The sequence below is a fragment of the Callorhinus ursinus genome, unplaced genomic scaffold (assembly GCF_003265705.2).
Source record: "Callorhinus ursinus isolate GAN/ISIS: 27379988/994484 unplaced genomic scaffold, GSC_fseal_2.0 scaffold42, whole genome shotgun sequence".
In the NCBI taxonomy this organism is placed as follows: Eukaryota; Metazoa; Chordata; class Mammalia; order Carnivora; family Otariidae; genus Callorhinus; species Callorhinus ursinus.
Window position 1 is genome coordinate 1,423,032 of NW_027397104.1, and position 22,216 is coordinate 1,445,247.

Consider the following 22,216-nt stretch of genomic DNA (forward strand, 5'->3'; position numbering starts at 1 on the left):
TCCTTGGACTTGCCCCTAACCCAGACTCTGACACCATGACATTTTTTGTTGTTTTATATTTGGCCAAAATATTCTGGTTTAGATACAGATATTTACAGAAGGTAAGAAAGAAGGGGACCAGGCCAGAGCGAGGCAGGTATATGTACAAGGCTGAGCTGCAAAGAGCAACAACTTCCATATAAGGTCGGGGTTTGTGCACGTTGGTTTCCATCTTACATGACAATGTCCATTTCTGGTGTGTGGAGAGATGGTGACCACCCAGGTCCCAGCAGCAGGAGACTGTCTGATTTGGGAAGAAGTAGGGTTTACAGGAGTCCAGGGGATCCTTTCTGCTCTCCTAGGAGCCAGTAAGTTCGCATCTTTCCTTTTCCCTAGAAGTGGGGGAGTGAAGATAATTCAAATTCTTTGATGTTATTCTCTTTCTCTCTTTTCCCCATGGTCCCCATAATTGCTTTCATCCTCCCTTTCCATGACCCCTCCCCATGGCCTGCCATCACCTTCATCTCCACATCCCCCCGAAGCTCTAGCTGGAAGCATCCTAGCTCATCCAGGGCATCCTTGGTGGTAGAGGAGACATGGATCTTCAGGGCTGGGGGTGGGAGGAGGTTGCAGGGATGGTGGGAAGATGAATCAAAGAAAAGACAAGAGAAGAATTGGCGGTACCGGAGAGAGCTTTACCAAACCACCACCCCTCAGGAGGCTCTCAGTCTTCCCAGGGCATGCACTAGAACCAAAATATGTCCAAGGATGGGGCAGTCAGGAACTGTGGTCTCTCAGATTGAGAGATTTGGAGGAACTCTGAAAAGAAGAAAAGGACAACACACATTGAGGCTGAGGCTGGGCTTGAGGGCTCATGTTTTACCTTGACCATTAGACTCCATGCGGGAAGCAGTGTTCACCGTGTCTCCGAAAAGACAATAGCGGGGCATCTTCAGGCCAACAACCCCAGCACAGACGGGCCCTAGGAGAAGAAAGAGGTTGGGAGAGCCTGGGAAAAGCAGACACGAGGGCTGGAGTGAGAGTCAGCCTTACCCGTGTGGACCCCTATGCGTAGCCTCAGCTGGTCATGGGGTCGGTGGCGGATGCGGAAGGAAGAAACTGCATCCAGTAATGCTAGGGCCATACGAGCAATTTCTGGGGCATGGCGTTGACCATTTCGGCCTGGGAGGCCAGACACCACCATGTAGGCATCTCCAATCGTTTCTACCTGATTGAGATGGGGATGAAAATGTCACCTCTATGTGGATCAGTGGGAATGGGGAAGCATAGAAGGAGATAAGCTGAACACCACTATGAGTCATCCTAACAGCCTGGGAGGCCAGAACATTGACTAGAAAGTAAGTGCCATGGTCCTGAGAATTGGCAGAGGGGGGAAGAGGGAGAGGTCCAGTTAAGGGAATCTTTAAATCCTCCTACCCCACCCCTGTACCTGGCGAACACTCAGTAAACATTTGCTGAATGAATGGATACCCTGTCTACAACAACACATGGACAAAGAGGTTCTGCTGTCAGGAAATGGGAAGCAAGAAAACAGGGCACAGAGGCTAATGAGGAGGGCAGGCAGGCCCATTGAACTAGGCCTCAGACAGCCTGAACTGTGCGAGGTACGAAAGCAACCGCTTGGCTTTGTTAATTGTGCTGAAGCTATACAAAAGAATGGCCTATTTTTAGGAACCAGACACTGAACCGTTTAGGGATAAAGGGGCACCGTGCCTACATCTTACTCTCAAATAGTCCAGAAAATAATTACATAGATATATAGATTTTTTTTAATAAAGCAAGTGGGGTAAAATATAAATAACTGGTGAATCTGGTAAAGGGTTTATGGGAGTTCTATGTTATAGTAATAACAGACACGGTAGAGTAAGTCCAAAGGAAAGAGACAGGAATAGTATTATCTGTGCAATGTGCGCTTTACACAATAAATCTGTTATTCCCAACTTATAGGTAAAATATCTGAGGTTCAAGGAGCTTTCCAGTTACTTGCCCAAGGCCACAATTAGTCACTGACTAATTGTCACAAAATCAACACCTAAATCCCAATGGTTTTTACTCTGAAGTACAATAAAGCCCACTCTGTGCCAACTCAAGGACGTAACAAAAAGGTAGCATGTCCCTCACCCTAATAAATCATTCTGTACCTACATCCCATATGATTCTTCCGTGTCTAGAAGGGATGGAGAGATGAGAAAAGATGGAGAGGCTGTGTTTATACTCCTAGGCAAAAAGTGGTGGATAGGGGCTAAATCCTGTGATGGTTCTGATCAGGGCAGCCTAAGATTCACAAGAAATCAGACTGAAAGATACAATAAGAGGGCCAGAGCCTCATTTGTCTACAAAGGGACCCCAGTACTAGGGTGCTGGAGACCCAGGAGGGCAAACTGACTATCGAGTGGGGTAAGGCATGTAGGGTTCAGGGAGATTGGGTTTTCAAGGTGGTCTCAGGAGAAGGATAGCCCCAGCTCTCACCTTGTAGACGTCAAAGTTGTCAATTATGGCATCAAAGCAGGTATACAGGTCATTGAGAAGTGTCACCACCTAACAAGGATGGGAAAGTAGAGCCCCTGAGACTTGAGCCTAACTTTCTAAGAATTCTTAACCCATAAGCCCTAACAAAATATGGGAACTCCCGAACAAATGAATCTCCCCTACTATCAAGGCTCCCTATGCCCCAACAAAGCTCCCCCAGATCCCTATCCCGCCCCCTACTTCTCACTTCTGGTTCTCACCTGCATGGGGGTGCTCTCTGCTGACAAAGCTGTGAAGCCAACAATGTCACTGAAGTAGATGGTAACACTGTCAAAGGCCTCAGCCTGTACAGTCTCTCCCCGTTTTAACTGCTCTGCCACTGAACTAGGAAGCAAGGGCCAAACTCAGAGAGAGAGGATGGGTGGAGAGAGGAAAGGAGTGTATGGCTGGAGCAGAGATGCATTATAACATGAAAGCTAAGCCGGGTAGAAGAGAAGGAAGGTGACTAGGACTAGCTCAAGGTAAAGTACTTAAGTGGTGGCGGGTTGGAAGGGGACCCCTAGGGATGGGGGCTAAGTGTCTCAAGTTGGGAGTGTTCTACATCCACCTGCTAGAGCAAAGGCATGGTAGAGCCGTGTCCTAAAAAGAAGGGTTGCGAAGCCAAGAAGAAGGCAGCATAGCTCATTCGGAGACAGAATGAAAACACACAGTCTATAGCCAGAAAGGCTCACTGTGTCAAGGTGAAACAAAACAGGGTTCTAAGAGTTGGGAGGTGAGTTCTCAGGAGCTTGATCTGGGAGAACCCAATAGAGTAGAATACTAAAGGAAAATCTGGGAAGGTGACCAAAGTCTCACTGGGGTAGAATCTGGTAGAGCAGAGCTTCAGCCTTGCGTTTCTCCTCCAGATAGGCCTGTGTGCGCTCCTCCACCAGCTTCTCCAGGTTATTGGCATACTGCTCCATGCGCAACAGCAGGTTGTCCAATATGCTCGTGCCGCCCTCCCTGGAGGGAGGCCAGGATATGGTACCTGCTCCCAGACTCTCAAGACTCCCAGGACTTCCTACCCAACCCACCCTCTTGGCCCCAGCAGCCCCACCTCATCCACCAAGACTGAGAGCCCCCACCCCTTAGTGCCCTCTCACTTGTTAAAGCGGCGAATGAAGCCCTTAATTTGTCCAAAGTCTGGCCGCTCAGCTGGTTCCTGGGCCCAACATCGCTCCATCAGCAATACTAACTCTTCATTCAGTTGGGTCCGGTCAATGCTTGGCCGGAAATATGGCCGCTGACCATTTCGGACCTTTTGGACAATCTCTGAGGGTGATAAAGGCTTTGGATGAAGAATAGGGTCCCCCAGGTAGAGGAGTCTATGGGCAGTAGATTGATTGACTCTCACCTTTGGGGCTGAGGTCCAGGCCCTCCAAGTAGAAAGGGCCACTGCGAAGTGCTATCTCCTGTAAGATGATCCCAAAGCTATAGACATCAGCCTTCTGCATGCCTGTGGTTGGCAGTGGGTTCCCACCGAGCAGTTCTGGGGCAGTCCACAGCTTCTCTGAAAAGAGGGAACAGGCTGGCCAGGTCCTCAAAAAGAGTATCCCCAAGCCCATAATGCTCCCCATATTACTGTCATTCCATCTCCCTCTCCCACCCTCCCTAGGTGGAAATGATCAAGGCCAGAGGAGAAATATAAAAGGAGGTTGTGGGGGAAGGCCTCACTGGCATAGAGGGCGTGGCTGTCATCGGGTTCAGCAGTTGAACGGAAGCTGGCCAGGCCATAGTCTGTGATTTTGAGCACAAAACGACTATCCACCACACAGTTGGAGGACTTGAGACTCCCATGGGATGCAATAATGCTGTTATGGAGAAAGGCCATGCCCTGCAGGATACAGATCAAGTCATGGGTTTGGATTATATCTGGCTTAAGATACCCCCCTCTCCATGAGATGGGCATTAGCTAGCTGTCTAAAGATCTCTGGACCATAAAAACAATAAGCTACTTTTGGAAGGCATCCTTTACAGTAAGTTTCTACCCAAAGAAGCAGGCAGAATAGGAGAGTCATCCCTTCTTGGTACCATAAACAGTATATTGGCACCATGGCACCAGGGACAGGAGAAATGTTTAAGGGGAGAGACAAGGGAAGGACTGGAAAGGGCAGTCTTCTGAGTAGTAAACAGAACTATGAGGGTGAACTCCAAAAATGATATGTCTGACATCCATGATGGCCTCAAATATATGGCCACTACTTGGGAAGACATGGCTAGAGACCCAGGTATCAAGAGTACCTAGATGCACCAAGGAAGACTAGCCAGTTGTAAACTTTAACATATAGCCATGTGTAGGCAGGCAAGTCAGGATGGAGGAGGAAAGCCATCTACTGGAGAGGATGCTAGGCCAGAGAGAAAGTGGAAAAAATAGTAAATTAGTAAAGCCCTGGACAATGGACAAAAGTGGGAGACGGCTGCCAAGCCAATGCAGAGCCAGAGGAGAAAAACCTTTGCCTATGAGGGACTATCAGGCAGGTCCCAAGAAGGCAGAGTGGTGCTTCCCAAAATGAAACCCTGGGAGCCCGCCCAAATCATTCAGGTGGAACAGAAAAAGGATGCAGTGATCTGTATGCTAACCAAAACACCTCTGTCTAAAGGTGTTTAGCTCTGGACGTAAAAAATCGTAACTCTAGTCTCTGTGAACTCCTCCCTTTTTATTCCTTTTGATATCAACAAAACCTTTGGGAATCACCAAATTTGTGAATACAGAAAGCATTAGGCTTCTGGCTTTTTTCTAAATCACTTTTCCATCAAATCATGGTACTCTCTAGAGTCCTGTTTTTCTTATATTTATCATCACAGTCAGCCACCACATCAACTTTACCTAATATTTTATCTCTCACTTGATGGCAAATTTTCACACACACACACAAATTTTTTTAAATAACCTCATGAGAATTAAACAGAAAAACCAAAGCCAGCTTCAAGTGTGGTACAAGTGATCCACTAGGCTAGCTCACTGGCTATAAGAATTGCTCTAAACACTTGTCCAATCCATGCACGATTCAAACTCATACCTCTGCAAAGCCATGCACCACTGGGTCACCTGAAAATAGCTAAAAACTAATATATGGGAAGATACCAAAGGTCTAGTATAATTTTCCTTCATTTCTCTTAGTTTTACTAGTAAATGTTCTTTTTTTTAATTTCAGTTTTTCTGGAAAAAAAAAAGCAGCTATGCCAAATATTGGTCAGAAAATAAATGATGAGGAAAAAGTAGGAGAGAATTATGTTTGGAGACCCCATTCATCTTTTTCCTGCTGAGAAATCTTAATATAAACTCTTGGAGGTTTAAAAAAAAAAAGATGATAGTGAGAGATCGGAGATGTCTAGGGCAGGATGACAAAAACTCTTTACAAGTACAGGACTCTTTGTGGCAGATAAATCTCCCCCGATTAAAAACTCCAGACCCTTCACCCATTATTACCCAACCATAGGAATAAGGGGAACTGGAGAGAACAGCACTTTCACCGGACTGGAAGGAGAAATTGAAAGCAAAGATCAAGAAACAAAGGCATTTCAGGGGCGCCTGGGTGGCTCGGTCAGTTAAGCATCTGCCTTCAGCTCAGACCATGATGCCGGGGTCCCGGGATGGAGCCCCACATCGGGCTCCCTGCTCGGCAGGGAGTCTCTCTCTCCCTCTGCCCCTCCCCGCCCCGTTCGTGCACATGTGCGTGCCCTCTCTCTCTAATAAATAAATAAAACCTTAAAAAAAGAAAGGCATTTTAAAGCAAATGAACTCTTATGGAAGAGCAGGGAAGACTCACCTTAACAAGGTCATTAATGAGGGAATAACGAAACATCCAGTCCAAGTTGATGCTGTCATTTTCCAGAATGTCCTGGTAGTGACATGGGATAGATTATATGACTACCCTAGTCCCACTAGCGATCACGTGCTTATCTCCCCTATCCCTAGAATCTCCACTTTTCCCTTACCTGTAAACTCCCCCGAGGACAATACTCGGTCACGATGCAAATGTTGGGGGGGTCAATGCAGGCACCGATGAAGCGAGTGAGGTGGTTGAACTGAACATCTCTCATCTAAGAACAACAACAAAAGGTGGGAAAGGAAAAAAGAATTGAAGGAAATCAAAAATCAGATACAGAAATAAAGCACTGCATGACAGGACCTTTCTCGTAAGTGTACCTACAACTTAAAACCCCTCATAAATAAGCCCTTGCCTCCCTAGCCAATTTTACTATTCCCCTCTCCTCTTCTCCCTCCCTATCTACCCCTCACCCTTAACCCATACAACATTACATACGTGTTTGAGCTCAAACAGAACCTGCCGGGTCAGCTCAATGCGCTTCTTATTCACATGTTTGATGGCGACAACATTTCCCTGATGGTGGAAGTGAAAGGGGAAAAGGGAAGTTAGTATCAGGAGTTCCCGGGTGCTAGGAAATCCTGGAGAAGGGTGGGAACATCCAGGAGCTCAGCTAGACATAGAAAGGAAGGTTATGAGGGGCAGAGGTTCATGGCAAGAGGTGACATATGGGGATGAGAGAGGATGAAATGATGGGGACCAGAACAAGCGGATGACTGTTCACCTTGAAGTGACCGGTGTTGGCAAAGATCTGGTATTTCCCATGGGCTGTCATGAGCGAGCCGTAACTGGATCCCCGCTGGGGCCAAGGGCAACATGGAGGCGGAAGGATGAAAGGAACATTAGATGATGGTGGCAGTGCAAGGGCTATCATTACAAGCCAATGTGCTGGGAAAGGTCCAGGGTACGAAAGGACAGGCACTCAGAGGGAAGCAGAGGGACAGCTGAGACCAGAGCTCACCAGCGACAGTGTGAGACGACTGCCTGCACCTTTATGATATCGTTCTGAATTGCCAAATTGCAGTTCTTCCCAGCGAATGCGCCACAACATGCTAGCCAGCTCCTTCTCCAGCATCAGCTTTCTGTAAGGACTGCACACCTCAGTTGACTGGCAAGCCCGATCCTACCACCCCGGGAGCCAACAGAGGGGTTGCGGGGGGCTTCCCTGCAGCACCAGAAGCTGCAACCATCACACTCGAGGTGGGACTCAGTGCAGGACTGCCTCAGGAGGATGCATTCTCTCTCTACACGGGGGATATGTGCCCTGTGCTCATTTGAAAACACAGAGGCTGAAGGTAAAAGTTCTTTCTTAAAATGGTACCATTCATGGAAAATTCACCTTTGCCCTTAGAAGACCCCACGCGAAACCCATCCTTAGGACACCCAGGCTTGGACCAAAAGTGGGAAAACCACACCTAGGCTAAAAGCTTAACGAGAAAAGGCTAGAGAGGAAGGTGTTAGGCCTAAGAGACAGCCATCAAACTAAGAGTCCCGCTAACCCCCAGAAGGCCTGAGCGGTGGGAGGGAGGGAAGGGGGTAGAGGTCAGTAGGAAGCCCAGAACTCACCGGAAAATGAGGAAGCTGGAAACACCAAACATGATGAAGGTGATTCCTGTTCCCAGCGCCACAATGGCCAGAGTTGAAAGTGGAGCTGAAGGAGAGAGGGGACCCTGAGAAACACTGTGTGGAGTTGTGGACGGGGAGGGGGCGGTGCTCAGGGTGTAGGGAGCAGACAGACTCCTTGAGGGAAAGGAGTGGGAGGAGGGGGTCTACAAGTAGAGGGGGAAACAGAGCTAAGGGTGGGGGGTCAGGGAGAGGAGATGAAAGGATGGGAGTTAGGGGAGGAAGGGTGACTCCCAGCCCCCGCACACACCCACTTTTATCACAGGATGGGTCGTCCAAGTCAAAGGCACAGGGGGGATTGTCCAAGGGGGGGGCCCCCTTCACCCAGGGAATAGGCCGTCCTGTCCACCAAATCTGCTTCTCGGCTCCTGAGTAGTGGGCTGCAGGCTGTGAGGAAGGAGAAAACTGGGCCCACAGGCCTGCTCCCACCAGCCTCTCCCCCAAACCCCCCGCTATTTGGCTGCTTTTCTCCCCAGCCTACCACCCACCCCGGACAGAGCTCCAGCAAACAAGTCCCTGCCTCTAGTACCTTTGATTCTGCCCCACCGAACCCTTGAAAGCTAGATATTCAGGGACCACAGTCTCCTCCCTGCCTCCTCCCCCGTTACCTGGAAGTCCCCAGAATCCAGGTCTCCCATGGCCCACAGGACAAAGTCAGTCTCTCGGTCATTGTTCTTGTCCATAACAACCAGTCCAGTTACACCTAAGATAGAAAAGAGCAGCCCGTACTTTGAGATCTACCCTTTCCTGTGCCCTGATTCCTCCAATTACCTCAGATCCCTCCCCGCCCCTGGTCTTAATACACGTCCACCTCCACCATGTTCTCTGACCCCTCCTAACTCTTCCTCTGCCCCTGGCGTCTATATTTTCTTCTGCCTACTCCGCTCCCAGGCCCGACAGCAGCGCTCTGGCCCCCGCCTGACCCTCTCCATTACCATGGTATCTTCGTCCCTGCATCTTCTCCACAATTCGAAGTCCATCTTCCCGGGTGCCTCCCTCCTGGATTGTCTCGTTCAGGACTTCAGCGTACAGCAGGATCCCATCGTAGAAGCAGCCAGCAATGAGGTTCATCTAGGGGTGGCAACTTCAGTAGGGGTCTCCAAATGTCCTGCCAGGCCCCTCCCCAGCCCCCTTTCCCGTCTCTGGGGTCTCCTTCTACCGCTTCTCTCTCTTCTGGTTTGCTTCCTTCCCTCCTCTCATTCCTAATGTGCCATCCCTACCTCCACTGGACAGAAGAACTGAAGGAAAAAGCCTGGATGACAGCAGACAGTCCCCAAATTGGGCTGGCTCCGAGGCCAAGGCTTGATGCTGAGTTAGAAGAGCCTTTCCTCAAAGCCTGGCCCAACTCTCAGGAAAGAGAGATCTACTTACCAGGGAGGGGGCCAGCTCCACACCAAAATCTTCCCGGGCTCTTATCAGCAGACGATTCTGGAATTCCTGATACTCGGGATTTGGGGGTTCTCGGTAAGTGATCACCAATACTGTCTGTACCAACAGCACATGGGGAGAGTGAACAGGATTCAAGATAGGCATTGGGGAAGAGAGGAAGCAGGGCAGGGAGCTCGGTGAAATATTCATGATACAAAATATACACAGATGAGTCTGAAGGCTGCAAGGACACTAAGCTCTGTGTTGTGCATGCACCTGTGTGTGTGAGGTCCGTGTGGTGTATGTTTACTACATCTGGGAAGAGGGGAGTGGCACTCCTCCACGAAAAGTGCACGGTTCTGGGAAGGTGGAGCCTGGGAAATAGAGATATCAGCTCCATCCCCCAAACCTGTCCCCTTGTCTTCCCTGTCCCCTCCCTTCCAGCCACGGCACTCACAGCTGCTCTGTCCCATCCTTTCTGGGGACCTACTCACTGTCAAGGACAACACGGATCAACAGCTCCTCTCTGACATGTTAATTACTGTTAATGTGATCAGTAACGTGTTGATATTTTCCTCTGGGCCACTTGGACACAGTGCCTCCACCCAGTGAATTAAACAGATTTCAGGACACCTGAGGGAAACACTTGGAGACAATGAGTCTATCAGTGAAAAGTTGTGGGCCCATTCACTGAACATGTGTGGAACACCCACCCTAAGCAGCACTGTCCCGCATACGGGCATGGTCCTATACGTCACTAATAGACATGTGTCACAGAGAAAACATATAGTCACATGCCCACACACATTTCATAGCTAGGCAAATGACACACGTGACCTCAGCCAGGCCCACATCACTGGCCTTGGGTCAGCGCATCTCTGTCTCTCTCTGGGATGCCCTCCTGGCGCCCACTGACCTCACACATTTCCCCTTCCTTTGCTGATGGACATATTGGCCTCTGTCTACACCTCAGGCCTGCACAGCGACTGAGACCAGCCTTTGCCTTGGATGGGAAGCTGGCATCGCAACTTCAGGGCAAGACTTCATTCAGATCAATGCATTTTGTGAAATGTAGATTAAAATCTACCCACTTCTACCAGTTTTGTTCATTCCTGTCACTGAAAGTACATGTGGACTTGGAGATACTAGATAAATCACATATATGTGATTTACTTTCTATCAATTCATTCTAGGTAGGAAATAATAAAGTTGATCTCTAATATGTATTCATTACATTAGACTAGCGTTTGCTTCGTAACGTAATTATTCTTACTGGAGCATTTGGGTCCTTGATCACACGCTTGTAATACTCTCCCACCCTCAGGTATAACTTAAAAGGAGAAGGGGTCTGAGGATGGGGTTGGAAGGGTTTGTTCAGTAACACCTATTTCAAGAATAAAAGAAAAATAGAAGGGTAGGATATTGTTGACAAACAATGTTAAAAAATCAGTAAAAGAGCCCAAAAAGATCGTGCTTAACACAATTTATATCTCAATATAAAGGCTAACAGGTTTTTAATGCTTTTTAGACACTTCATAATTCTCTAGGCTTCTCAGTTTGCTAGACTAGCAGTTCTCAAACTTTTTGATTTCATGACCCCCCTTTACACTACTAAAAATTACTGAGGACCACAAAGAGTTTTTGATTACATGGATTATATCTATCAATCTTTACATTTTAGAAATTAAAACTGACAAGTTTTTAGAACACAAGAATACACAAGGACACCTTCTCCAGCTGCCAGGCTGACAAGAGCATCACATGTCATGTAGCCTCTGGAAAACTCCACTGTACAATCGCAGAGGGATGAGTGAGGAGGCAAATAAACATCTTAGTATTATGTTTTAAATAGTTTTGACCTCACGGTCCTTCTGAGAGGATTTCAGAGGCCCCCAGGGTTCCAAGACCACATTTTGAAAACTGCTGTGCTAGACTGTTTTTGCTGTGGTTACTAGCTATGTAAAAAAAGGAAAAAAAAGAAGAACCTCCAAAGAATTTCTGTGCTTGCTCAGGGCTACATAGAGAGAAGAAGGTAAAGGTAAGTAATGGTGGCCCTTTTCACAGTGGACCCCAGGTGAGAAGAAAAACAAGCAAAGGCTGCCAAAAACGTGTTTAGCCATCATTTGCTTACTTAGTTCTACTGTATCCACTTAGTCTTCCCTATCCTGGCTGATCACCTTGGTTTATGGCACCTGCTAGCCCTACCCCTCTGTAAACGAATTCCTAGTCCTCTCCCCACTTCTCCCCAACACGCACCTTAATGCAGTTCAGTAAGTCCGTGCTAGGCACGTAGAATACAAAACTGAGCATGATCACGCAGCTATGGCTTAATGAGAGAAAAATCATATCAATATACTTAATTTCAGAGCCCTCTCCCCCCAGTAGGCCAGGTATCTCTGGGGTAAGGGCTCTCTGCTCTTTCATCCTTGGTTGGAGCTGACCACTCAACTTCCCTCACCCCCTGCCCTGCTTCAGCATTGGAACAGGATAAGTGGCTTTTCCAGAGAACACCTCGTTACCCCCTTACCTTCACCCCGCCCCAAAGCCTTGATTCCCCCCTCAGCATATTCTTGATTGCTGATTCCCCCCTTCTCTTGTGTCCTAGCAAAATCTCCCTATGTTTTTCTACCTGAATAATGCCTGTAGTGAGTGGGAAAACTGAGAATTAATTTATCTGTCAGCTGACTAGATCTCATTTCCCCCACCCGAAGTGCTGGGGCCCCTTGACTGGTAGGAATTCCCAGATGAGAAAGAAAGGTATTCCTTCCACACAAAAAAAAAAAAAAAAAAAAAAAAAAATACAGTCCAAAAGGCTCTGGAGTCATCCCATTCAGGAGCATCATAGAGATCTTCCTCGACCACACTAGCTGAAGTACAATTCCCTCGTTATTCCCTTCTCATGAGAGGCTTTGGTTTGGTTTTGTTATGATCTTTGTTTTTTGTGGGTTTTTTAAGTAACACTCATCGCAAGTTGCCCTATGTTTGTATTTATTTGCTTATTTAGTGTCTGTCCATCCTATTAAATGTAAGTTCCAGGCAAGGACTACATCTATTACATTCTCCACTGTATACCAGAACCTAGCAGAGTGACCGGGACATAGCACGTACTCGATAGATACTAATAGAATGAGTCAATCTTCAAATGAATCAAATATCGACTGAATAATGTGGTAAATTCTACAGGATACAGAGTTAAGCACAGAACAGGAAATTCAGCCCAACCTGGGGATTCGAGAATTGTTTCCTCAAAGGGAAAATAACTCATCTGAGTCTTAGAGAATACGCATACATTATCCAGACAGACAAAGGTGAGAAGGTTGTTTCAGGCAAAAGTTATAGCATAAACGAAACCCGTCCTGCCACTGCCCATGTTCAAGTGTGACAGTCACAGACTCAGACCCAGACTTGTCATTCACAGTCAGATACAACCAAATATATAATGACAGCCACATAAAACTTTACTCATTGGAGATGATGACCACCAAAGTCCAGCCCTCATACACATCTACTGAATTTCAGACTCAAAGAATCCCAGGTGAAAAGACCTTAAAGTTATCCCATAGGCCACCTCAAATCCTTTTCAGGAAAAGGAGGGATATGGATAAATAAATAAGAAACACATATAGGGGCGCCTGGGTGGCTCAGTCGTTAAGCGTCTGCCTTCGGCTCAGGTCATGGTCCCAGGGTCCTGGGATCGAGCCCCACATTGGGCTCCCTGCTCCGCGGGAAGCCTGCTTCTCCCTCTCCCACTCCCCCTGCTTGTGTTCCCTCTCTCATGTGTCTCTCTCTGTCAAATAAATAAGATCTTAAAAAAAAAAGAAACACATAAACATAAATTAGTGAAAAATTGGTGAGAGAATCAGGGAACAGTTCATGGGTGTGATTTGGGATGAGGGAAGGAAGAGCGTTCCAGAAAAAAAAGGAGCAAAGAGCACAAAGGCAAGAGGCCGGGAGGCCCAGGGGTTGGGGAACTGAGAGAGGTCTGGTTGGCTGGAGTACAGGGTATGAGGGGCACCAGGAGGCAAGACTGAAAAACTGAGCTGAACACAGACTGTAGAAGGTCTGAAATGTCATGATAAGGAGTCAGGACTTTATTCTGTAGAAAGTCAGTCATTGACAGTTTTGAGCAGAGGAGTGAAATGAACAGAGTCATGTCAATTACCCCTACAAATTATTTCGTAAATTCATTTCTTTGCATTCCTACTACTGCCAGTGGCGTTGGAGCCCACATCACCTCACCCTATTTGAGACCCAAGTACTCCTCTCCTAATCCAACCTGAATTCTGTCTCTATATTTCTCTTTGCAAAAAAATCTCAAGGACCCCACATTCAAGTCCAGGTACCTTAATCTTAGGTTCAGCGCTCTCCTTAATTTGATTATATCTCTGCAACATTATTTCCTATATCTGCTTCAAACCAACCCTTCTTTCTTGGCAGGTCAGTATCTTCTTGGTCCCCCAAATATGCCCATTCCTATCTTTTTCTCTTTGCTCAGGCTGCCTGGATCCTGTCTCCCACTCAGACTAGGAATATGACATCTACGTTTCAAGTCACAACAGATTCTTATTCCTTTATAAAAAGGCTCTCCTAAACCCAGCTGACATTGATTCTCCCTCCTCTGAACCCCCTGAAGTTCTTGGTGTCTGTTCCAGGACACATAATCATTTTCTTTCACAGACTTGTAGTTAACTGTACCACAATCATGCCTTGCTTATCCAGAAAGGATGAAAGTCCTCTCAGGGTCTGGGACCAGGTCTTTTCTAGAACTTTTCTCCCTCACAGTATAGTCTACTAATGGGACTTTAGGAGGGTGTTCCGGGATCTTGGGGGGTAGCGCTGACACTCAGAAGAGTCACAAAAGTGGAGAAGTAAGAAAGAACGATATGAAACTCAAAAAACCTCTGTTCGTTTCCCTCCTTGTAGCTCATAATTCCTGCCCTGTTCCCGGGGTTTCTGTGGGTCTTACGAGAGACAGAGAATCTTCAAAGAAGCTCCTCTTCCCCCTCCTCCAAGTTTGGCTCAAATGATACCTGAAAGGCCTCTCTGAGGGCCTGGGCCTGTTCCCGGGTGCGATTGTCTTGCCAGGGCCGGCCTGTTGAGCGTGTGGGGCCGGCACGGAGACTCTCCCCAAAGACGTCCAGGTAAAAGAAGACATAATCCCCATTGGTCAGGTTCTCCCTCTGGGCCTGAAGAAGGATCTCATGCAGCATCTCCAGAGGGCCACAGATATACACGACTGGGAACAGGTACAAGACAGAGGGGCATTCTGAGAAAGGATCCGGTCCCCACACAGCCCCCTCTCTGAACCATCTGCATTTCCATCTTTAGCAAGGAAGAGAGTGCCCTAACCTATCAACCACCCAACATATGCTCCCCATTCCTCCCCCTTGAAGTCTATGTCATAAGTACCCTGGGGCCTTATGGACCATCTGGCAGAGGTCAGAGTCTGACTCCAGACCCCAGAGGAAGGGAGTTATCAGCTTTAAGCCCCTCCTCTTCCCAGAGCTCTGCTTGTTGCCCCACACCCAGCCCTCCTCACTGCCCCACTCTGCCCTGCTTTTCCCTAGGCTCAAAGGCACTGACTTGCTCAGAATTTCTCTCAGTGTCAGCTTTACCCCGTCTTTCCCAAACAAATCTGCTGAACCCCAAAGTTCATTTATGGAGTCCTCACGATTTTTCTGCCACCAAGGACTCTTGGTGCCCCAGTCTAAGAAGTCTCTGCTCACAGATGGATACGCATTCACTACTCCAGGGCACTCGTTTCATATTGCCCCCCAAATTCAATTTCCGCCCAATCCCACATTCTTCCCTGACACAGGATTCGCTTCTCATTCTACCTGAAATCTTATCCCTGGTTTACATCTGCCTGTGCCATCCACGGGCTCCCCTAATACAACGCCCTCACCTTCGTCACAGGTGCTCTGTCCACAGGTGCCTCTTGACCCCAACCACCACGTCCATCCACCATTTATTTCCCAGTGCTGAGCTCCAGGGATGCGGCGCCCCTCCTCCCCCTGACCCTAAGATAGCCTGGGCCACACTCACTGCGCCCGTTGGCCCGGATGAAGTGGGTGGCCTGCTCAGGGCCCCCCGGCTCACGGGCATACACCTGGTGCTGCACACTGAGGTTGCTGCCCTGCAGGGCCTCAAAGACGCCCTCGATGGTGAAGTAGTGAGGCCGGTCATCTGTGCGAGCGTCCAGATACAGCAAGGCAGCGCGGGCAGTCCAATTGAAGTGCCCGTGTAATGTCACCACAAACTCACCCAGCTTGGGAGCAGAGGGGCCAGTGCGCACCAGGGTACGATAATGCTCACTCTTAGCTGCGAAACCAGATGCCACGGCACCCGCAGTCAGCAGGGGAAGACGCCAGTGTGAGGCAAAGCGGGCCACGGAGGCAGCAGGGTACACGCAACCGGGGCCCAACAGAAGATCGGGGTCATGGTACAGCTTGAGGTCCACAGCGCGCAGCGGTGCCAGGTACTCAGAGCAGGCGCCATCTAGTTCGGAGCTGACAAACCGGAGGTCCACGGGCAGTGCCCGGCCCAGCGCCTCCACCGCCAGGGCCACAGCAGGACCCACCCGGGGCCAGGCCCAGGCGTAGCTCAGGTTGTGTTCTGGCAGCACCACCGCCAGTGTCAGGTTCCGTGCCCCGGGAGGACGCACCCCACCTGCCAGGGCCGCCACCAACAGCAGGAGTGATGGCAGTGCCATGGGGAGAAAGCAGCAGCCCCGCCACCCCCAGACCCCGGCGCCACTCTGGCCTCCAGGGGAGGCACAAGCACCACCCAGCCCGGAACCTGGGGGGAAGATGGCCAGGAAGAGACGTGCGGAGCAGCTAGGTAGGCTGGGGTACAGAAAGTGGTGGGGACGGGAGAGGAGGAGATGGGAGGAAGCCCCAGAGGTAGAGGTAGGGGGTGGGTCTACCAGCCTGGGGCAAGGACTGAGGGCTGAGTAGGGTGGCAGGAAAAGGGAGGGACCAAGGGGGCCTGCGACAGGGATGGGGACAGTGGGAGGTGAAGGAGCCTGATAAAGCTGAGAAGGAAAGGGGGATCCGAGACTGGGATGGGGTGGGGGTGGGGGGGACGCTGGTACAAAGAAAAGGCCCGGGGGTACCTCGCCGCTGAAGGGGCTAGGAGGGCTGAGAGCCGCGAAAAGGAGGACCAAGGGGGTAAGGTGGGAGGGGGCCCGCGCCGCGGAAGGACTGGGACCATGGGCGGGCGGGGAGCGAAGCGAGGCCTGGGCCGGAGGAGAGGGAAAGGCAGGGGTGAATCTCCCTGTGAAGCCTTCTCCTGAAGCTCCTGCTTGGACTAACGGGCCCAGGGCGCTGGTCCCATCCGGAGCTGCGGCGGCCCCGCCCGTGTCCCAGCTCCTCTCTGCTCCGCTCCTCCTGGGCCCGCGCGGCCGGCGCTGCCCGGCGTTTCCTCCCGCCCCCCGCCTGGGCCCCCAGGCGCGCCGCTCGTCCAGGTCAGGTCGCCGCGGCCGGGCCCGTCTCCGCTCGCTGCGCCGGCGGCGGCGGCCGAGTGTGACTCCCCGGGCAGGCCGCCCACGCCCGCCCCCGCCCCGCGCCTTCCCCGCCCCCGCGGCCCCTCCTCCTCCCCCTCCGGCCCCACCCTCCGGCGCCTGCTGTCTCCCCCCACCCCCTTCCCTGGCGCCCAGGGACATCCCAGGTCTTATACCCACGCAGTGACAACTCGGGGGCTTCGCGCAAGGGCCTCTCAGGCCGGCGAGGTTCCTGGGCGTCCTCTCACTTTAAGGGCCTACCCCTGTCTCCCCCAAGCCCCTGGCCCACTCCGCCACCCTCTGCCCATCTTGCACAGTGCCACGAGCCCAGAACTTCTCCCCACTCGCGTATCCTGCTGTTCCTAAGGTCCCCTCTCTACTCCCCTGAGTCCCTCCAACACTCCAGTCTCCAGGAAGCAGTCAGGAATCCCCACATATTTGGTATCCTCACTAGTCCTCCACCTAGTAAACCATAGCAAACTTCCCATTGCAGGAACCTCTCACTCCCTCACCAGGAAGACATGCCTGCTACCTGGAAGATTGGCCCCTCCGGGACCAAGGGACTCCGATGACTGATTTTTTCCTGAGTCCTTACAAAGTCCATGGGTGGGTCTCCTTCTTCCTTAGAACTCAACCCTCCAACCTCCCTCTTCCTTCCCCATGCTCCCTTCTGTAGTCTCCCAAGTCCTCAGAGGCCCTCCATAGCCTGCTAGGCCTCTACGACACCATCTGCTCCAGGGACCCAGGCCAGGAACAGTCTCTCCTCTTTTGTCTCCCTGCACAGCCCAGGCTTGCACCTGATAACAGCTCATGGACTGACTAAGCAGAACGTTCCCCCCTGGCAATGGAAGCCCATTGTATCCCCCTTGGGTTCCATCCTGCTCCCAAGCCTCCAACCTAGAAGGCTCTCCCCAGATACCCCATATCTGGCATGCCAATCTGATCCCGAGAACAGCTTATGAGGGATGATATCATGGTTGCTGGGAGGGACTGCTATGGGACCTTGGGGAGTTTCTCTCAAATGGTCATAAAGGAGATGCATATAAGTCCATTCTCCTCCCCCTCCTGAGAGCCACAGTTTGTCTCCCCCCTTCAAGCCTCTCCTCCAGAAATCACAGTGCCAAGAAGCTGAGAGCTCCAAAAGTAGAGGGAGGGGTGTAGGTGTGCAGGGAGAGAGGAGGGGCCTAGTTTCTCTGAGATGAAGGCGACACCTAGTGGCTTGGGGGGGAAATTAAGGACAATGACATTTTATTCTTAGGTGTGATATTTCTTTATTGAACACTGGCTGACTTGCACAAGCTGTGGGGATGAATACAAGAAAAGCTGAATAACACAGCCCTTACCTTGGAGGAGCATGTAGTTGGAATCCATGGGGCACAGAGGCCAAAGGCAAGCCCCCAGCAACAACTTGCCCCAAGTGCAGTAGAAATGGAAGCCTTAGGACTTCTTTAACACAGAGGGATGATAACTCCAATTCCAGCTCCTGACACTGTTAGTAAAAAGGCATTTTGTCCTATCTGAGCAAGGAAGAGAAGGACAAAACAGTCAAAAGGGTGATGGGACAACCTGAAAAAGACAAGGTTCTAACTTCAGATCACATCAACCAAATATGTTTTAAGCAACTATACACAGCTTAATAAGAGAAGCAAATCTTTACACAATCTTTGCCAGAATCACTGAATTTCAGGGCTAGAGGAGTCTTATAAATACATCGTTCAATTCCCTTATTTAAAGATAACTGAAAACTGGGATCCCAGGCTGGTTCAGTTGGTAGAGCATGTGACTCCTGATCTAGGAGTTGTGAGTTCAAGCCCCAGGTTGGCCATAGAACCTACTAAAAAAAAAAAAAGAAAGAAAAAAAAGAAAGTTAACAGAAAACTAAGTTCCAGAGAGGGAAACCACTTCTCCCCCAACCCCACATGGCTTTTTAATAGCAGAGACTGGAATCCAGGTAAGGCTCTATATAGATATTCTCTAAGGTGGCGCTCTGTATAGATTCTGTGCTAACTCATGAACTTATGGTATGAAGCCATGCTTTTAGGATAATGGCCACCAAAGACCCAGACAAGTCTCTCTGGAACACCTGCAGACCCTAGTGAGCACCAATACCTCTGTTGCCTAGATTCCCACACAAGTTCAAGTACATGATAGTTCATTATTCTAAATATTAAGAACAACTCTTAATTAGGGATTAAACTTTCAATCATCTTGCCCCCTTCTTTCCAACTGGCCACTAATACTAGCAAGTGGGAAAGGGCAGGGAAATAAAAGTTAATTGCTTAATGCAGTTTCTTATTAACATCCAGTGAAAGGTTTTCATTTTTGAGGAGAGGCTGAAAATATTATATAAACGAGAACTTTGGTTATCTATATATTCCCACTATCTAAGTTCCCATTATCTAAGTGATCACTGCTCTCACTGATGTGGACAAAAAGATTTTGGCTGTAATATTTGGTGACCCCACTGTAATTCATAGAAAACCTGAGAAATCTAAAGACACTGCTAGCCTGAGCAGCACCCACCCAGGCTCCACCTTTCTCTCTATAGGGTTGGTATGGCCTTCCACTACTTCGCAGACACCACCTATAATTTCTTCTAGGATAGGACCAGCCCAAACACCTCTTTTCTCATTCAGAACTAAACTGCCAAGCATCAAAGCTGCTAGAAGCTGCTGTGGTTTCCAAAATGCCCAGTTCCTTAGCGGGAAAGGAAAAAAAAAATCCTACCTCCAGTCACACGCAGGCCAAAAGAGGCTCAAGACCCTTGCTGAGTTCTGGGACCACCATGGGATTTGGGCTCATGCTAATCCTCTCCATGGCAGGGCCTGAGGCCCCAAACTGACTCCCAGTTCAGCACTGAACAGTTTTACAACTTACCTGATTTCACAGCTAACTCTGGACCACACCAGGTTTGTTCTACACCAGACCATGCCTCCAGACCTGAAGGATTCCAGCAAAACAAGAAAAAAACAAAACAAAACCACACACCTTCCAGCCTTCTCTCTGCTTGACTGACCCGATCTGCAGAAAAGGGCTTTAACTATTTGTACACTTTCTCCTGCACACAAGACAGACAGGTCCAAAGGAACCTGCCAACAGAGGGCAGAGAACAGCCATGGAAAGTAGGATAAAATAAAGGAGAAAAGATACATTTCAAATGCAGCATTTCAATAAAGGGAGGGGAGGAGGCAGTGTAAAAAGAGAAATACATACAAGTGAAACATATTGAAGGCAAAGAGAGAGTTTACAAAAATTCTGCATTGTTTCTTTTGGCCCCAGTAAGGGAGAGACAGAATCCTGAAAACAGGTCAAACCCCATTATTGCTCATGTAGCCCGCTCCCCGCCACCTCCTTACTCCCCTCATGCTCTATACAGCAGTGCACAAGATGGCTCTAGACCCTGGGTCCAGTTCACTTTCTCATAATATTCAATATCCTCCAAGAGCAGCTATTATTGTTTAGAGGATCAAGGCTTTTTACTTTGAATTCACAAATCATTTTTTCTTTTATAAGTTGAAAAGGTTTTGAATTTAAAATATTTTCAAATCAGATCCCAGCTTCTAAGGTACCTGTCCCGATACGTATGCTGAAAGTTGAACTGGTACCATACTCTGAGGGCCAGAAACACCGGTTTTGTGAAAAGACAGTCCACATGGGTAGTTTTTCAAGGAATTCCTGAGAAGTTTAAGAATTGTCAGGAAAAGCAACTGCATATGTTTATCTTCATAATTCAAGCTCCAGGTGAACCCTATTTTTTACCCATCTACTCCATCAAAGCCTGGATCACCACCTCTATGCATTCCCAGTGGTTTCCATTGTTCTTCCACACGTGGCCTGTTTTCCCAGGTACATATACTGGTATTAGGAACATAGGTACTATGTTCCTAATACCACCCCTCACCATTATTACCAACCCCAGTAATTACTTAGCACCCACTGGGAGCACCTGATAACATAAAGCTTCAGATATAATATTTTCTGTTATACTTCTTTCTCCACTCCACTTAAAAGTCTACTTTCTTCACACAGTCTTTCACTGAGAAAAAGAGGCATATGTTCCCTGCACCATAAATACGTCACATAAAAAGTAAAGGAGGGGTGCCTGGGTGGCTCAATCGGTTAAGCGTCCACCTCTTGGTTTCAGCTCAGGTTATGATCTCAGGGTCCTGGGAAGGAGCCCAGCATCGGGCTCCGTGCTCTGTGGAGAGTCTGCTTGAGATTCTCTCTCTCTCCCTCTTCTTCTTTCCCTCCCCCTCCCTCCACTCTCTCTCTCTCTCTCTCTCTCTCTCTCTCTCTCTCTCTGTCTCTCATGAATAAATAAATTCTAAAAAAAAAAAAGAAGCAGCAAAGGAAACACGACCACAACAGCTTCTAGAGAATGGAAATGTATTAATCACTTTTTAAATCTTTTGCTCTACTTAGAATTTCCTAGAGAAGCCAAAGACTGGGAAGAGGAGGAGAAATCTGAAACAGGATCTGACAAAACTGTACTCTTTTTGCCTGGCTACAATACGTCATGGAAAACAAAAAGAGTAGCTAGCTGTGGCAACGTAGAATTGGTTGGCAGACAGACTAAAAGCAGGAAGACCATTCTGAGGCTCCTGGAGAAATCCGAGCATGAACTGCTAAGTGCCTGATTTAGGAAGATGGAAGAGTAATGGAGAGACAGAATCAAATATGAGATAATATGAGGGAAGAAACAACAGGACTTGGTGGCAGACTAGATCCACAGGAGGAAGAGAAAGGAGTCAAAGACTCTAAGGTGGGGGGCACACAGGCAAAGGCCAGGCAGAAAATGTAAATGTGAGCAGCAGCTGGGTGGGGGTTTGCAAACCGTGAAGCCCCTGCTCCATCTAATGTGGATGCCCCCACTCTGGGATGGAGCCCAGAGTTGTCTGCTGTTACAATTTTTCCTTAGGACTGTTTTGACAGCCTCTGTGACAACTCCCTGGGCCTCTAGTCTCACCTCCCTCCAAGCCATCCTCCACAACGTGCTCAGATGCCAAAGTGACCTTTTGAAACAAAAACCCGAGTATGCCGCTTCCCTGCTCAAAATTCTTAAACGGTTCCCCATGGAAGATGTGTTTTTCAAAACTGTTATTTTTAGCATCAAAACTCTTCCTTCAAACACAAACTTAAATGTAAAACAGAAATGAAGTGCAGCTGTTCCAGATGCAATAGCAGGGGCAGGCCCAGACCCCCTCCCGCCTGCCCTTACTGCCTTCTCACACACAGCCCCCAAGCCTCTGGGCCTCTACCCTTCAAATGGGGGGAGCACAGATTTTCCAAAGTGTATGTATGTAAGATGGTTTCAAGGAATCCACTTCCAGATCCTCGTCTTCCATATGTACTTTCCTAAAATTGATCTACCAAAGAATGACCTTGT

General features: G+C 48.9%; 1 protein-coding gene across 5 annotated transcripts; it reads right to left on the reverse strand.

Annotated features, from left to right (window-relative positions):
- Nucleotides 1–87: 87 nt before the first annotated feature.
- On the reverse strand, nucleotides 88–16,834 carry NPR2 (natriuretic peptide receptor 2). Of its 5 annotated transcripts, none has more exons than XM_025852888.2 (22): nucleotides 15,375–16,834; nucleotides 14,360–14,565; nucleotides 9,333–9,446; nucleotides 8,897–9,032; nucleotides 8,570–8,664; nucleotides 8,216–8,348; nucleotides 7,905–7,989; nucleotides 7,300–7,420; nucleotides 7,063–7,137; nucleotides 6,777–6,854; nucleotides 6,448–6,552; nucleotides 6,279–6,350; nucleotides 4,183–4,342; nucleotides 3,863–4,018; nucleotides 3,612–3,780; nucleotides 3,325–3,471; nucleotides 2,730–2,853; nucleotides 2,470–2,538; nucleotides 1,033–1,207; nucleotides 863–961; nucleotides 498–589; nucleotides 88–371 (listed from the first exon to the last, which is right to left on the reverse strand). In XM_025852888.2, exons 1-22 carry the CDS (start codon nucleotides 16,039–16,041, stop codon nucleotides 306–308), a joined length of 3,144 nt encoding a protein of 1,047 aa, XP_025708673.2. In that variant the 5' UTR covers nucleotides 16,042–16,834; the 3' UTR covers nucleotides 88–305. The 5 variants fall into 5 exon arrangements, with proteins under 5 accessions (XP_025708673.2, XP_073737463.1, XP_073737466.1 ...); XM_073881362.1 differs by having other exon boundaries at nucleotides 7,300–7,429; XM_073881365.1 differs by lacking the exon at nucleotides 9,333–9,446 and having other exon boundaries at nucleotides 7,300–7,429.
- Between the last annotated feature and the right edge of the window lie 5,382 nt (nucleotides 16,835–22,216).